This window comes from Cenococcum geophilum, assembly GCF_001692895.1.
Source record: "Cenococcum geophilum 1.58 unplaced genomic scaffold K441scaffold_4, whole genome shotgun sequence".
Lineage (NCBI taxonomy): Eukaryota > Fungi > Ascomycota > Dothideomycetes > Gloniales > Gloniaceae > Cenococcum > Cenococcum geophilum.
Window position 1 is genome coordinate 2,695,782 of NW_027137562.1, and position 17,677 is coordinate 2,713,458.

Sequence of the window (17,677 nt, forward strand, 5' to 3'; positions counted from 1 at the left end):
CCTAGTGTATATATGCTGACGATAAGGGAGCTATATATTCGACTAGCGTCTCCCTAGCAAGTCTCTAGCGACCCTTATATCCTCTTATTATTCTTATTATTTACTTAGTTTATATTTTCCTGTTAAAGCCATTAGATTTAGGTAATCTTAAGGCCTAGTATAAGGCGTTCTGTATATTTTACTATCTCCTATATAGTTGCTATATTGTCCGCCTAGCGTCCCTTTTCTACCCTAAGGCTTATAGGAACCGCTAGGACTTTAACTAAGTAGTTTTTACGGAGCACTTTTATGCCAATACGTTCTCCTAGCCTATCCCCTACCCTTACAGCTTATTCCTTTACCTATTAGTCCTTTAGAGTAACTCTAATATCTCCGCTCCTAAGGTGTTAGACTATAACTGCGTTATAAACCTCTTTGTAAATCTCCGTAAGGACTTCTATTTCTAATTATCCCCTAAACCCCTCTGCTTTTTCTATATTTGGTTATATTATAATTATATACCCGGTTATTATCTTAAGGGGGGTAGGTTCCCTATACCATAGAAGTATAGCTACGGCGGCCTAAGTACAGTTCGCCGGTAAGGGGGGTTTTTATTTATTTTTAATTTTGCTTAGCCGTTAGAGGATTTAATTAAGGGTTTACTAAAGGGGCGCCTAAGGTTTACTAGACTAGCGGAGCCATTCTACTAGCTATATTAGTTCGTTATAGCTAATAGTTACTCCCCTATAATTTTAGATACTAAACGCGTCTAATAGGCTTTATAGTGTGGTATTCGCCCATCTTTATTATAGAGGACCGTTACTAGGCGTGGATCTAGCGGTTATACGTAAGTGCGAGTGTAACGGAACCTTATAGCAGGTACTACAATAGGCTCGTTATTAGGCTAGGTGTGTAGGTAATGTAAGTTAAAGTTAACAACGTAATAATAACTAGTGGAGTGGTTACCTAATAAATTAACTCTAATTATATTCTGAGACTTACTACAAAGGAAAGAACTATCTAGGTAGGAACTATGGTCCTTTAAATATATAACCGTACTCCTAAGAAATCCCCTTTATACGTAAGATACGTGTTATATATATTATACATACGTTCCCTTTATATACTGTATATACTACATATAATATTATATAACCTTAGTTACTATTCCTCGTTATATAATTTTACCGGTTTTATCCTAAACTATACCTAAATTAACCAACTAGCTTCTTTTAACTCTTCCCTAAGTAGTTATAATATTATACTTAAAGCGTCCGTAATACTATCTCCCTCCTTTTTATCTTTATCCTTAAAGATTTAAAATATCTCTAATTTGTTTACTAGAGGTATAATATCTATCTAATTAATTTGGTTAATATTATTACTTATTATACCTAAAGCTTCTTCTTCTTCGTAAGCGCAACGTCGTGCTTATACTATTGCTGCAATATTGTCTCTTAGTGAGATTATACTATCTCTATATTCTCGCTGTTTAAAAAAGGGGTTAGTTTATATTGCGTTAGTAAGTCCATCTTCGCGATAACCGTCCTCTTACTTAGAGTATACTAAAGTAAATATTTATTCGTCCTATAATATTTTCTCTATCTCTAATACTAAATATACGTAACCTATTACTCTTAATAATTGTTTAATTCCCTAATTAATTTAACTTAGGGTCTTATATTTAATCTACTGCTATACGGCTAAATAGTAAACTATCTTAGGCTCTTACTAAGTTGGAACGTAAAACCTTACAACCTTTCACCACACATGCAACCTTACCAAAAGGAAGCGCCGCACTTCAAAACTTACGCATACCCATCTTACCACCAAAAACAATCGATTTTCCAACTTTCAAGACCCAATTCCTACTGCTTAGCGAGCTATAGGTGGATTTAATTGTCGTTTTACCCCCTTTCCCCNAACAGAAAATTCTTCTTAGGGGTGGTCCTAGCTTATAAGCGAGGCACGGACAGGAACACCAAAACTACTACTATTACTACCACCACCAATACCAGGGGTCTAGTATTACTACTACCTTTAAACCTAATCTCCCCAGAAATCCTCTAGTAGGATTAGTAAGGAAAAAGGGTANAAGGATAGTAAAAACTAGAAAACTNCCCCTANAAGATGCCAAGGCCTACNAGGCCNAAAAAGAAACCTCCTATAGAGACAAGTGACGACAACGAGTCTATAGGCGAAACCCCTATAGAAAGAAATGATAATAGATTTCTATTTTCATCTTCTTTTCTTTCTCCTTATCTAAGAAGGAGAGAAAAAGAGAACATCCTCAAACTTCTCCTGAAAAAGAAACCAAAAACCTGCAAAAAAGAAACCAATAACTACTACGGATGGCACACTAGTACACCTATACCTTTTCCTCCCCTTTCTCCAGAATAATACCTACAAAAGCTCTAGAAAGGCCTAACCCAGGCATATAAGGGCTAGAAGAAGAAGAAAAAAAAAACAAGTTAAACAGCTAGAGGACTATACAAGGAGTATCCTAGCAGGAGAAAATCCCTTTATAAAAGGAAAAGAAAAGGAAAAAGATGTCCTAAAAGGGCTAGTAGAAGAAGTAAGGGCTCTCCGTAAGGGGTAGCCCCTACTAAGGAAACTTACGCAGAAAGACTAAGGAAGAACCTCCCTTCCTCGTCCTCCCTACCCTCCTACTACCACCTCCTTCTAGTAGGAGTCCTCCTACTTCTACTAGAAGTAAGAAAAGCAGTTTACAAGAAAGGAAGCTAGTCCTAATTACAGACGAAAAGGACCAACCTCTAGATATCTTCTCGATACGAAACAAAGTCAATCAACTATTGCATCAAAACTGCAAGTAGAAAAAACCAGTACTAGCGTGTCTATAGCTAGAACTAGAGGAAACACAAATATTCTCCTTACTACTACAGAGGAGTATAATGCAGATTTCCTAGTTAAATACAAGGAGATCTGGCATACTGCTTTTACCCTTCCAAAAAGAACAAAAACTAGAACCATGGGGTTCAAGTTATAGCCCATGGGGTCCTACCTACCCTTTCCTAGGAGAGAGGCTCTAAGCTTCTAAAAGAAGAAATTGAGACCTTTAATCCTATAAAGATACAAGGACTACCTAGATGGATCTCATCTAGCGAAAAAAAGACACAATCCACAGACCAGATTTGGCTCTATAGTTTTACTATAGAGAACGAAGAAAAAAAGACAAGAAATCCTGAAGCAAAAAAGAGATATCAATTGCAGGTACAGCTACTAAGGTAGTAAAATACCTCAAAGTCTCTCTACTACGCAGTGCACGAGCTGCCAAAAATTTGGCCATATAGGAGGACAGGTGCTCTACTAGGCCTGCAGATACTGTGCGGCTGCACGTTTATCTAAAGACCATTCCTGTTCTACCTGTATAATAACAGGCAAACCTTGCCAGCATATCCACCCCTCTTTGCATTAATTGTAAAGAAAAACACTTTGCTAATAGTAAAGACTGCGAGACTCTTAAAGCTGCTAAACTAGTACGCGAAGGAGATTCTATGGAAGAATAAAACAGATAGGATTCTAGAAGGAGGCAACTCCTACTAGACTCTTAAAAAGATATTAGAGAGCAAAAGAACAGAAATAAATTGCAAAAGGACAGGGACAGGAGTTAGGATTTCTTATAGTTTTCCTACTATTTTCTCCATTTCCTAGTAGTTGTAGTATCTTGTGCTTTACTAAGAAACTATAAACTACTAGGACATAGCTACTAGTACATATTAAGCTGGCCTAGAAAGGATTTATGTATATAGAACTATAGCGCCATAGCCTAAGGCTGCATGCGCAGTATTGTACGTAGTATAATACAATGGATATAAAAAAAAAAAAAAAAAAAAAGTTGGAACGTTCTTAGAATGCGGAGCAAAAGGCTCTTAAAGCCCGTATCGCGGCGTCTGCTTAGTTACTCCGTCTTAAAAAGGGTTATAAAAAGGTCCATTCTAAGGAGTAAAAACTTATAAAATAGGGTCTATAGAAACTTAGCAATAAAAGAAACGGATTCTCTTTTAGCTGAGAAGGAAAAAATTTAAGTAGTTCGGCAACTGCTCTTCTTAGGTCCCCCTTAGGTGACTTATTCTTTAGTAATCCTTTTTTATTAATACTGCCTAACCTAATCTCTTTAATACTCCTATACCTTTCCTATAGCGTTTTTTTAAGTTCTCTAATAGTTCCTAGGTAGTCTTATTATAACCTATTTACTTAACCTTATACTATATTTTATTATTAATATTCTTATAACTAACGATCTTTAAAACTTACTATTTATCCTCTTCCTATCCTTTATATGTGTCTGCTTTATAGGCTAATAGCTTAATATTCTTATATACTGGTTTTAGCTGTTAATTTGCGTAAGCGGAGGTCGGAGGACGACAGGGTGAACGATGTAGTGAAGTAAGTGAAGTGGATGAACTTAATGCAATTGATGATGTCTATCTACGGGGGATCGAGTCTCTATATAACCTGGAAGACACTAGTCCGGAACGTCTACGTTCCGTCTTGTATTCTGATACGTTACCTGATACACTAGGTAATACGTTACCTGATACACTAGGTGATACATTACCTGATACACTAGGTGATACGTTACCTAATACACAAGGTGATACGTTACCTGATACACTGGCTGATACTATCTAATATACTAGTTAATACACTAGCTGATACACTAGTTGATACACTAGCTGATACACTAGTTGATACACTAGCTGATACACTAGTTGATACACTAGCTGATACACTAGTTGATACACTAGCTGATACACTAGTTGATACACTAGCTGATACACTAGTTGATACACTAGCTGATACACTAGTTGATACACTAGCTGATACACTAGTTGATACACTAGCTGATACACTAGTGATACACTAGCTGATACACTAGTTGATACACTAGCTGATACACTAGTTGATACACTAGCTGATACACTAGTTGATACACTAGCTGATACACTAGTTGATACACTAGCTGATACACTAGTTGATACACTAGCTGATACACTAGTTGATACACTAGCTGATACACTAGTTGATACACTAGCTGATACACTAGTTGATACACTAGCTGATACACTAGTTGATACACTAGCTGATACACTAGTTAATACACTAGCTAATACTATCTGATACACCGCGTAAAGCCGTAGGGTTCTTCCAGGGTGTTCTTATATAACGCTTACATAAGCAACATTAGAGATCATCATTGACACTAGCATTACGATATACTATATAGGGTAGATCTTTATCTTAGCTAGTAAGTTTAACTTAAATATAACTAGTGAAATCCTTTAAATAATTTTAAAAGGTCCTAATCTGACGTAGTCTAACTTCTTACTTAGTTGTTAACTCTTAAAAATTTTATATAGTAGCTATACTTTATCTCCCTCCTTAAGATCTGGTCCCTTATATCTCTTAGTATTATAGTACTTTTTTATTCTCTCTTATACTCTCTTTACTAACTCTATAAGGTTTATATAAAGATTTATTAACGTTTTTATTCTTTCTTTAGCTATGCTACTCATTTTTTTTACTTGCTGTAGTAATAATAATATTCTTAGCTTATATCTATAATTCGCCTTAAATAGTAATATGCCTATTCCTTCTTATGGTGTTATATTATATATAAACTATATAACTGGTAATAGTAATACCTAATTATTTTATGCGTAATTAATATAATGCCTTAAATACTGCTCTAGTGTCTAATTTAATCTTTCTGTTTAACTGTCTATCTGCAGATAATATACGGTAGAAGTTACTACTCTAACTCCTTATTCCGCTAAGAATACTTTCTAAAATACTGCTATAAATCTTAGATCCCTATCTAATATAATCTTACTTAGTGTTCTATGTCTTATAAACACTTCTTTAATATAGATTTTAGCGACATCTTCTGCTAATATTTCTTTTGTGTATGCTATAAAGTATCCCTACTTTATAAGCTTATCTACTATTACTAAGATTACGTTATAATCTTATCCGGTAATAGGATCTCTTAACTTTAGTAACTTAATAATAAAGTCCTATAATATAGCCTTCTATAATCTATCTAGTATTTTAATAGGTTATAGCCCTCCGTATAGCCTATGCCTTATTAGTTTATTTCTCTAGCAATCTAAATATTCTTTTATAACTTTTCGCGCTAAGCCCTAAATTCTATTAATAATGTACTCCTTTTAGAGTCTTAACACTAAGCCTATGGCTCCGTTATATCCTTAGGTTAATCCCTTATAGAATTCTTTTATAAATTGCTCTGCTATACTTCTTAGGATATACTTTACTTCTCAATTTTCGTATATATCTATTTATAGATCTTCTAGCTATGCTTTTAGAATTCTTTATACCTAAAAGCTTTTTAGTGTCTTATAAACTCTTTTTAGTTTTTCTTAAGTTGCTATAATTTTCAGATAATTAAATCTAATTAATCCGTCTGTGTCTTTTCGCAGTAAAGCCCCTAATGGCTTTTTGTTATTTTATAGTTTAGCTTTTTAACTTAAAGTATCTGCTTATATATTGTCTGTACCCTTAGTATACTAAATCTTAAAATAGTATTCTATAAGCATCTCTACCTATCTAACCTATCTTTAGTTAAGTTCCTTTATTATTAGGAATCCTATTAGGTTTTTATAGTCTATCTTAATTATAAATAGTTTCTTTATTCCTTATAAGAATGCTCTCTATTTTTTTAGTACTGTAATTATACCTAACAACTCCTTATTATAGATATTATAGTTTAACTCTAGTGGTGTTATCTTCCGACTATAGTATACTACTAGGTGCTATCTATCTTAATATTTCTATATAAAGTATACCCCTAGTATAAAGTCTAATATATCCGTCTTTATAACCGTCTTAAGTTCTAATTAATAGATCTTAAGAACTGGCTCCTAGGTAAATAACCTCTTAACTTCCTTAAATAATTTCTACTATTCCTTTCCCTATGCCCATAGTTCTTCTTTCTTTATTAATTACGTAAGTGGTTTAATATTCTTTAACTACTGCGCTATAAACCTTTTATAGTAATTATAAAACCCTAAAAACAACCTTAACTATATAACGTTCTCTAGTTTTTGCTAATTTACTATAGCCTTAATCTTTTTTAGATCTATACTAAGTTAGCCTAGTTTAATAATAAATTTAACGAAATTGTTTTTCCTAGTAAAGAACTCGCATTTCTTAATTACCACTAGTATTTGTTCTTCTATAGTCTTCTTAAAACCTATTTAACGTGTTCTCCATGTTCTTTCTTAGTTATTAAGTAGATAATAATATCGGTAAGATATACTATAACAAATTTATCCAAGTGTTCTTTTAATATATTATTAATACGCTTCTAAAACGTTACTAGTGCATTTATAAGCCCGAATTATATAACTAATGGTTTATATAGTTCTTTCTTTAACCTAAAGGCTGCCTTCTATTTATTACCTTCCTTAATCCGGATCTAATAGTATACCTATCTTAGATCTATCTTTGTGAAGATTTACGCGTTACCTATCCTATCTTAAATTTCGCTAATTAAGGGTAAAAGATACCTATCCTTTTTGGTAATGCTATTTAACTATCTATAGTTAATATACAGCCTTAGTTTGCTATTTTTCTTTAGTATAAATAGTACTAAATAACCTGCTAATAACTGCNATAGTCTAATATATCCCTTTTATAGGTTTTCCTAGATAAACTCTTTTAGTGCTCTACCTTCTTCTTCGGTAAGCTTATAGATTAGAAAGAACCTTAGACTTATTTCTAGTTTTAACTCTATCTTATAGTCCTATACTATATACTCTAACAGCTTTTTACTTTCTAGTAACTATAGTTTCTTGCCGTACTTATAGTATCTCTTTAGTATATAACTTAAGCCTCACTTAGTCTCTTTATATATCGCTCTAACTTAGTATTATACTAACTTAGCTTATTATTATATCTTATAGCGTTAAGTATTTTTAATATTAACCTAACCTATAACCTAATTAATCCTTAAATTATATTTCTGTAACTAAGGCATTCCTAGTACTGCCTTATTATTCCCTAATAGTAATATATTAAAAGATATCTTAATTTATCTCCCTTTAATAGTTAACTAAACTGGTCCTGTTTTAAGATTAATAATGCCTCCTCTATAGGCTATCGGATCTTCTAAAATTGTTACTAATAGGTAAGGGTGCTCCTTTTTTCTGTGTAGTAATCCTATTTTTTTTAACTGCTATTAGTAAGATATGGTTCCTTATTACTCTACTATCTATTAATACTTCGAACTGTTAATCTTACTACTTAACTTATAAATTTAAGTGTCGTCCTTAAATTCCTTTAAGGGTTTAAGGCTTTACCACTAGTTCCCTCTGGTTTTATAGGCCTCTACTTTTCCTAACTATTAGCTGCTTAATTCTATTTATACTTAGTCTAACTTAGGCCAATACTTAGTCCGCTTTTTATCTTTAATGTGCTATAAATATATATTTTCTAGGCATTCCCACCACTATTATCTATCTAGGCATTTTTCTATAAGAAATCTTCCTGGCTAAAGTATTAAGTCCCCTTAGCTTTATACTTTTATTAGGTACTAACTATATATATATCTAGCGTTCCTATATTTCGCCTTATCTAATAACCAATATATCCTTACTAGGTATTTTTGGTTCCTATCTTTTAGTGCTTTATATATATTATATATATTATCTATACACGCTATCCATACTAATGTGTAATATACTTAGTGTTTTAGGTTAACTCTTAGCTTATCTTCGCCCTTAAGTTTAAACCTTTCTCGTGTTAATCTAAGCGCTGCAACTTTATTTATAGGTACTAAGATTTACCTCTCACTTCTTTAGTCCTCTAATTACTCCTCTAGATCTTTTAACGTTATAATTAAGGCTCCTTTAATATAACTTATCGCCTTTTCCGTAATTAGGTGGTCTTTAATAACTTTCTCGTCTAACTATATATAGAAATCTTCCCACTTATCATTGTATCGTTGCCTATACTACTTTTAGTACAGCTGCTGGAGTATATACGGCTTATCTATAAGGAAGTATCTTCTTATTACTGCGTTATAATAGCCCTTTATATGTTGTTTTTCGAACCTAGTTAGAATCCCTAAATCCTCTTCTTATTCCAGTTTAGTAAGCTACTTAGCTCTTAGTATACCTATTCTAAGTCTATTAGTGATTTTTTGTATAGGTGCTCTGTCCCTTATACAACCTAGCGTACTAGATTTCTTATCTAGTTTTTAATCCTACTACGAGGTAATTCTTGCTCTAAATTCCTCTATAGTTTCTTTCTTTTCGCGCCTTATAAGTAGATCCTTAAAGTTCTCTTACTTCTTAATCTTGGTATTAACTTTTTAATCTTTAGGCCGAACACTATATTCTCCTAGTAAGTCTTCTAGGTCTATATATCTGTCTTCTAGTCTAATTACTATTTGTACTATAGATTTTCTAATCTATAAAGAAGCTCCTTACCTCTTATTTATAGGTGTCTTTATTTATACTCCAAATTCTTAGTCCCTTAGATTCTTTAATTCTAAGCCCACTTTTAACTTAAGCTTAGCTCCTGCCTTAGTATAACTAAGCTTAGGTGTTCTTATCTCGTTTTAAAAGTCTTAAATCTTACTTATCTTATCTTAAGAGTCTTATGCCTATAGGAAACTCTATCCCAAGCTTATTTGTATGTCTTTAAACTAAACTACTGCCCTACTCTATTGGTTTCTATCTATTATAAGTCCTTGGGTAGCCGACACATGCAACCTTACCAAAAGGTAGCGCTACACTCCAAAACTTACGCATACCCATCTTACCATCAAAAACAATCGATTTTCTAACTTTCAAGACCTAATTCCTACTGCCTAGCGAGCTAGAGGTGGATTTATTTGTCGTNTTACCCCCTTTTCCCAACAGAAAAATTTCTTTAAGGGTGGCCCTAGCTTATAAGCGAGGCACGGACAGGAANACNAAANCTANTACCACTACNACNAATACCAAAACTACAAAATAGGGGCTAGTTTCTCTACTACCTCTTAGCCTAATCTCCCCAGAAATCTTCTAGTAGGATTAGTAAGGAGAAAGGGTATAAGGATAGTAGGAACCCCCCCTATAAAATGCCGAAGCCAAAGCCTGGTAGGCCAAAAAAAAAACCTCCTTTAGAAATAAGTGATCATCAGTCTGATATATTCACCTTTTCTCTCCCCTCTTCTTCTTCTTCTGGCCTATTTAGGGCAGGAGAAAAAAGAGGACATCCTCAGTCTTCTCCTGAAAACGAAAACCAAAACCAAAACCAAAAACCTGCAAAAAAGATAACAAAATCGACGACTACTACGGATAGTATGCCTAGCATACATTTCCCTCCCCTTTCTCCAAAACAACACCTACAAAAAGCTCTAGAAAGCCTAACTCAGGCCTATAAAGGGCTAGAAGAAGAAGAAAAAGAAGAAAAAGAACAAGTTAAACAGCTAGAAGACTACACACGGAGTATCCTAGCAGGAGAAACCCCCTTTATACAAGGAAAAGAAAAGGCAAAAGATGTCCTACAAGGACTAGTAGAAGAAGTAAGAGCTCTCCGTAAGGAGGTAGCTCCTACTAAGGAAACCTACGCAGAGAGACTAAAGAAGAACCTCCCTTCCTCGTCCCCNCTNCCCTCCTTACCAANACNATCTCCTNCCCNTTCTACTTCTACTAGAANTAAGAAAAAGCAGCTACAAGAAAGGAAGCTAGTCCTTATTACAGACCAAAAGGACCAACCTCTAGATACCTTCTCTATACGAAACAAAGTTAATCAACTATTTGCATCAAAACTGCAAGTAGAAAAACCTGTTTTAGTATCCATAGCTAGAACTAAAGGAAAACAAAATATTCTTCTTACAACTACGGAAGAGTATAATGCGGATTTCCTAGTTAAATACAAGGAAATCTGGCATAATTGCTTTACTTTTTAAAGAGAACAAAAACTAGAACCATGGGTTCAAATTATAGCCCATGGGGTTCCTACCCTACCTTTCCTAGGAGAAGGAGGCTCTAAGCTTCTAAAAGAAGAAATTGAGACCTTTAATCCTATAAGGATACAAGGACTACCTAGATGGATCTCATCTAGTGTAAAAAGACACGATCCACAGACCAGATTCGGCTCTATAGTTTTTACTATAGAAAACGAAGAAAAAAGACAAGAAATCCTTAAGCAAAAAGAGATATCAATTGCAGGTACAGCTACTAAGGTAGTAAAATACCTCGAAGTCTCTCCTACTACGCAGTGTACGAGCTGCCAAAAATTTGGCCATATAGGAGACAGGTGCTCTACTAGAGCCTGCAGATACTGTGCAGCTGCACATTTATCTAAAGACCATTCCTGTTCTACCTGTATAATAACAGGCAAGCCTTGCCAGCATACCACCCCTCTTTGCATTAATTGTAAAGAAAAACACTTTGCTAATAGTAAAGACTGCGAGACTCTTAAAGCTGCTAAATTAGTACGCGAAGAAGATTCTATGGAAGAATAAAATAGATAGGATTCTAGAAGGAGGCAACTCCTACTAGGCTCTTAAAAAGATATTAGAGAGCAAAAGAACAGAAATAAATTGCAAAAGGACAGGGACAGGGGTTAGGATTTCTTATAGTTTTTCTCACCATTTTCTCATTCCCTAGTAGTTGTAGTATCTTAGTATTTTACTAGGAAACTATAAACTCCTAATTTAGGGGTTTATAAACTACTAGGANATAGCTACTAGTANATATTAAGNTGCCTAGAAAGGATTTATGTATATAGAACTATAGCGCCATAGCCTAGAGGCTGCATGCGCAGTATTGTACGTAGTATAATACAATCGGATAAAAAAAAAAAGTCCTTGGGTGTGCCTTATCTCGTCTTAAAAATCTTAGTTATCTCTTATCTTATCTTAAGAATCTTAAGCCTTTAGCCTTTTGCCTTTATTGAGTGCCAAAGTAGCTTACTGTCCTACTTCTCTTGCGTTTTATAAAGCGATAGACATTATATCTAGCGGGGTTTTAATCCCTACTAATATTCCCTATTCTGTAGTAGAATTATCCTCTACCTCTTATATAACTTCTCCAATAGCTACATACTCCCAGTAAGCTACTTTTATTACCTTATTGTTATGGAATGTTTCGCCTATATTGAATTTATTATCCTTAATATCCGATCTATAAACTAGTTCGTTAGTTCCTCTATATTCTAAGGATTTTAGCTCCTATAGCTAATAGCTTACGCCATACTTAGCGTCTTTATAAATTTGGTATACGTTATTATAATAGAACGCAAAACTTCTAATTAAATATTCTTTTGTTCCTTATAGTACACTATTATTCCTCTATACGTATATATCTTCTACTATTAGTCTAGTTCCCTTTATTATATAGTAACTCTAACTATCTTTATAATCCCTCGCGAAATAACCTTGTTTCCTACAATTTATATAAGCTCCATCTCTAAACTATTAACTTTACTGTAGAGTCCGCCTAAATATTTTCTACTACTAAGATCCCTGGTTTAGCCTTTACTCCTTAGTTCTGTAATTACTAAATCCTTAACCTTTAGGTTTCTATAGCTTTTTGCTCCATCTCTTATGGGCTCCTTTAGTACTACTTAGGTCTATTAGCTCTGCGCCATACTATAGTTTCTAACTTAGCTTTAGTTAATGCGTACTCTACGCCTTATATAACTATAGAACTTTATCCTAGCTTCTCTTAGCCTGTTCCCTTTAGTAGATCCAATTGTTAATCTTAATCGCTTAATCTATTAACTCCTATAGGGTGTCCATATCTTCTATTAGAATAATTACATCCTAGACTTTAGCCTTAAGTCCTTGTTTATACTGTGCTATAAGCGCCTTATTATTCTACTTAACTTATATAGCTAACGTCTGGAACTATATTATGTACTTAATTGCCGAGGTTCGTTGCGTAATGTCTTAGAGTTTTCTTTCCACTATAGTTACTGCCTCTAGGTCTCTAAATACTTGTATAAGTTGCTCCGTAAACCCTTTTTAGCTTAAGAATATAAATCGCACCTCTTAATTAGTGGTTATTATTCCGTTTGCCTATATCTCTATAAGGTAAGGCTTAAACTACTTAAGTACTCTTCCTAATAGGAATAGTCCTGTATAGGCTATTCGATCCATAGATATTAGTAGCTTTACCCCTTCTTACGTAACTTTAAAGTGCATTTACGTAAGAAATCCTTTAAGCTTTAATCTCTCTCCTAAGTATCTCTTAATTAATAGTAACTTAATCTTTACTACTCTTAACCTATTAACCCTTTCTTCTAGCGCCGCATTATTAGTCGTTAATTAGTTAACTATCTCTTATAGTTATCTAACTGTTATAGGTTGTTATAAGTTAGTATCTGCTATACTAGTATCCCCTCCTAACCTTAAAGTAGTTGCCGCCGTTAATGGCGTTATAGTGGCTGCTTTTAGTNGTATATTGTTTAACTTTCTATACTTAATACCGTAACTAGGTAGTAATTATATAACGGAACCTTGTAGTAGGTACTACAATAGGCTCGTTATTAGGCTAGGTATATAGGTGATATAAGTTAAAGTTAACAACGTAATAATAACTGGTGGAGTGGTTACCTAATAGATTAACTCTAATTATATTCTAAGAATCACTACAAAGGAGAGAACTATCTGGGTAGGGACTGTGGTCCTTTAAATACATAACTATACTTCTAAGAAATCCCCTTTATACATAAGATACGTGTTATACGTATTATACGTATATTCCCTTCGTACACTATATATACTGTGTATAATATTATATAACCTTGGTTACTATTCCTTATTATATAGTTCTACCGGTTTTATCCTAAACCGTGCCTAGATTAACCAACTAGCTTCTTTTAACTCTTCCCCAAGTAGTCGTAATATTGTACTTAAAGCGTCCGTAATAGCGAGCCACCGTCGGTTGATGTATACCTCCCCTACGATGCATGCATCTTAGGGGGATTCTCTAGGTGTTTTTCAGAGTTCTTTTTGGTTGGTTTTAGTCTTTTTAGGCCGGGTGTAGCAAGAGCTCCTCTAGCTTGGTATATACTCTACTAGTAGAATTAAGTGGATTCTTTTTAGTAAGAAGGATATAAAATATAAACTTAGGAAACCTATAACTAGATTAAGACCAACGCGCCTTCTCTAGTTAAAGAATTTTATAAAGGCTATCCTTCACGGCCTACCTTAGTTAGATGGATATAATATAAAGGCAAACAACTGCTACCTAATATAAATATACAAAACACAATAGCAGGAAGCTTAAAATTAAAAAGAACTTAAAATATATTATAACGTTTATAATACAATTGTATAACACATAAAATATTAAAGAACTTTAACCACCAGTTAAAGTTGTTTAATTAGTTAGATTTACCTTATTAAGACCTACTATAAAGTTATTAGTTTAGCTTACTACCTTAACTAAGCTAATAGCGATTTTCTATGCCAGGTATAAAAAAATCCTAATTAGCCTACTTAATGTCAATGATGATCTCTGATGTTGCTTATGTAAGCGTTACATAAGAACACCCTGGAAGAACCCTACGGCTTTACGCGGTATATCAGATGGTATCAGCTAGTATATCAACTAGTGTATCAGCTAGTGTATTAACTAGTGTATTAGATAGTATTAGCTAGTGTATTAGGTAATGTATCACCTTGTGTATTAGGTAACGTATTACCTAGTATATTAGGTAATGTATCACCTAGTGTGTCAGGTAACGTATTACCTAGTGTATTAGGTAACGTATTAGAATATAAGACGGAATGTAGACGTTCCGGAACTAGGGTCTTCCAGGTATATAGAGACTCGATCCCCTGTAGATAGACATTATTAATTACATTAAGTTTATCCACTTTACTTACTTCACTATATCGTTTACCCTGTCGTCCTCCGACCTCCGCTTACGCAAATTAATAGGTTATAAGCCCGGCTGCTCTAACCTTAACCAAATCTCAATTAATTTTTGACTAAAATAACAAAATCTGACCTTAATTAAATATCAATTAATTGTTGACTAATTTTTTGTTTAAATCTGAACTAGATCTTAAGTTAATTTCATCTCTATTTTACTTTCACTTGAATTTTATTTTAAGTTAAATCTTATTTAAATCCTATTTAAATCTTAATTAAATCTTAATTGAATCTGAAGTATATATCATTTAATCTATCTATTTATTTAATTTTCCTAAAGGACTAATAGGCAAAGGAACGAGCCGTAAGGGCAGGGGATAGGCTAGGAGAACGTATTGGCATAAAAGTACTCCGCGAGGATTACCCAGTCGAAGTCCTAGTGGTCCCCATAAGCCTTAGGGTAGAAAAGGGACGCCAGGCGGACAACACAGCAATTATATAGGAGATAGTAAGACAAACGGAACGCCTTATACCAGGACTTGAGATCACCCGAATCCAATGGCTTCGACAGGAAAATGCAAACTAAGCAAACAACGAGAATAACGAGAGGACATGAGGGTCGCCAGAGACCCGCTAGGGAGACGCCGGACGAACGCATGGCTCCCTTATCGTCAGCACATATACACCAGGAATGCAAAAACTCCTTATCCAAAAAGGAATAATTATAAACGGCCTTATATACAACACAAGGCTCTATAACCACAGACTACGCCTAGAACGATGCTATTGCTGCGCATAATAGGGACACACCCAATCCACATGCGCAGCACAGGTGTGCTGCAGCCACTGTACAGGCCCCCACGATATAAGACACTACTTAAATTAAGACCAAACAAAATGCGTAAACTGCCACCGAAGCACACATAAGGCGTAGGAGAGAGAAGACTGCATTAAATACAGGAGATAGAAGGTAAGGGCTTAACAGCTGCGGGAACAACTGCACGTGAGGTCATATAAATGGAAACAACAGGCGATAAGCCAGGGGAGCGCAGGTGCCTTTCTATCGTTTCCTACCTTTAACACTAGGGGGCTAGGCCAGCCATCCCAAGCCTTAACGGGCCAGAAGCGACGCCGCGTGATATTACTAGACCGTATAGGGACACAAGGATCATAGGGGACATAAGGGAGAGGACGCCCTATAGGAAGACCCTTATGGACAGCTATAGCAAGCTTAAGACTAGGATAATTAAGAATTAGACTTAACGCGGCAAACATAACATTCGCAGCCGACTCTTAAAGGGCGTATAGCTAACTAGTAAGAACAGGGGAAGAACTAAAGACAATAACAGATTCAGATATAGAAGCGCTAGTAGGAATATAAGACACGGGAATGGAAAGCTCTATATAAAATAAGTAGTAACTAGGGTGCAGACACAAGAAACAGAAGTTCTGAATATCCTAGAGAAAGTGGAAATAGAAGAAGCGAGGAACGACGGAGAGGCGAAGGACCCTTGCTGGGGGTCCGCCACCTATCTATTATATAGTATAACTGTGGCAACACAAACCACCGTCTTGCAAGGCCCCTACTAGACAGCCTAGACCTAGAGAAACACTATATCCTTGCTATATAAGAGCCGTACTATAACACCTACATATAATCGACATACTGCCCCTAAGGATTCCAGCTCCTATACAAACTAAAAGCAGCCACACGCGTGTGCTTTATAATCAGCAAGACTATCAGCCTGTCCTTATAGTTATGGCAGGCAGTTAATCCAGATATTGTAGTTGTAACAATCCAGACATATAGAGGACCGGTATAAATCATTAATATATATAACCCTAGGGTCGAAGGGGTCCCATAAATAGAGAATATTATATTAGTAATAAGCTTACTTAAAACCGAAGGCACAGAGTCTATCCTATTAGGAGACATAAACCTCTACCACCCGCGGTGGGGGGGTATCCACGTTGCTGCTGAACGATAGGTAAGTGCCTACTAAAAGCTATAGACACCTGGGGCCTTAAGCTGGCTACCCCCCCTGGAGCAATTACATGGCAATGAGGATCCGCTAGAAGTACAATTGACCTTATATTTATAGACGAAGGCCTATACTAGAGACTCGAAAGGTATAACCCCGAAGAAGAATAGGCACTTACTTTAGACCATATCCCCATCCAGATACAGCTAGATTTAGACATTAAGGCGCAACTAAATAGCAAAAGATACGCAATAAGGATGCTTAAGGCAGACAGCTTCCTTAATATAGTTGAATAATAACTTTAAGACCTAGAAGAAATCCACCCGATACCAAACGAGCGAGGCTTATTAGCTACCCCTAAGGAAATCGACTGAAGACTAGAAAGGATCTAGGCAGCGATTAAAAACGGGTTGGAAGAGTACTGCCCGGTCTCAAGACCGGGCCCCTATCAATGATGATCTCTAATGTTGCTTATGTAAGCGTTACATAAAAACACCCTGGAAGAACCCTACGGCTTTACGCGGTGTATTAGATGGTATCAGCTAGTGTATCAACTAGTGTATCAGATAGTATTAGCCAGTGTATCAGGTAACGTATCACCTAGTGTATCAGGTAATGTATCACCTAGTATATCAGGTAACGTATTACCTAGTGTATTAGGTAACGTATCAGAATACGAGACGGAACGTAGACGTTCCGGAACTAGGGTCTTCTAGGTATATAGAGACTCGATCCCCCGTAGATAGACATCATTAATTGCATCAAGTTCATCTACTTCACTTACTTCACTACATCGTTCACCCTATTGTCCTCCGACCTCCGCTTACGCAAATTAACAGCCCCTACGCGCGACAC

The 17,677-nt window shown here is 35.2% G+C and overlaps 1 protein-coding gene across 1 annotated transcript; it reads left to right on the forward strand.

Moving 5' to 3' along the window:
* Positions 1 to 3,021: 3,021 nt before the first annotated feature.
* On the forward strand, positions 3,022 to 3,608 carry K441DRAFT_729735 (uncharacterized protein; the record flags this gene model as incomplete). The annotated part of the gene is made up of 1 exon (XM_067654203.1): positions 3,022 to 3,608. A coding segment is annotated over one exon (207 nt), but the record flags the coding sequence as incomplete, so codon positions are not given.
* Between the last annotated feature and the right edge of the window lie 14,069 nt (positions 3,609 to 17,677).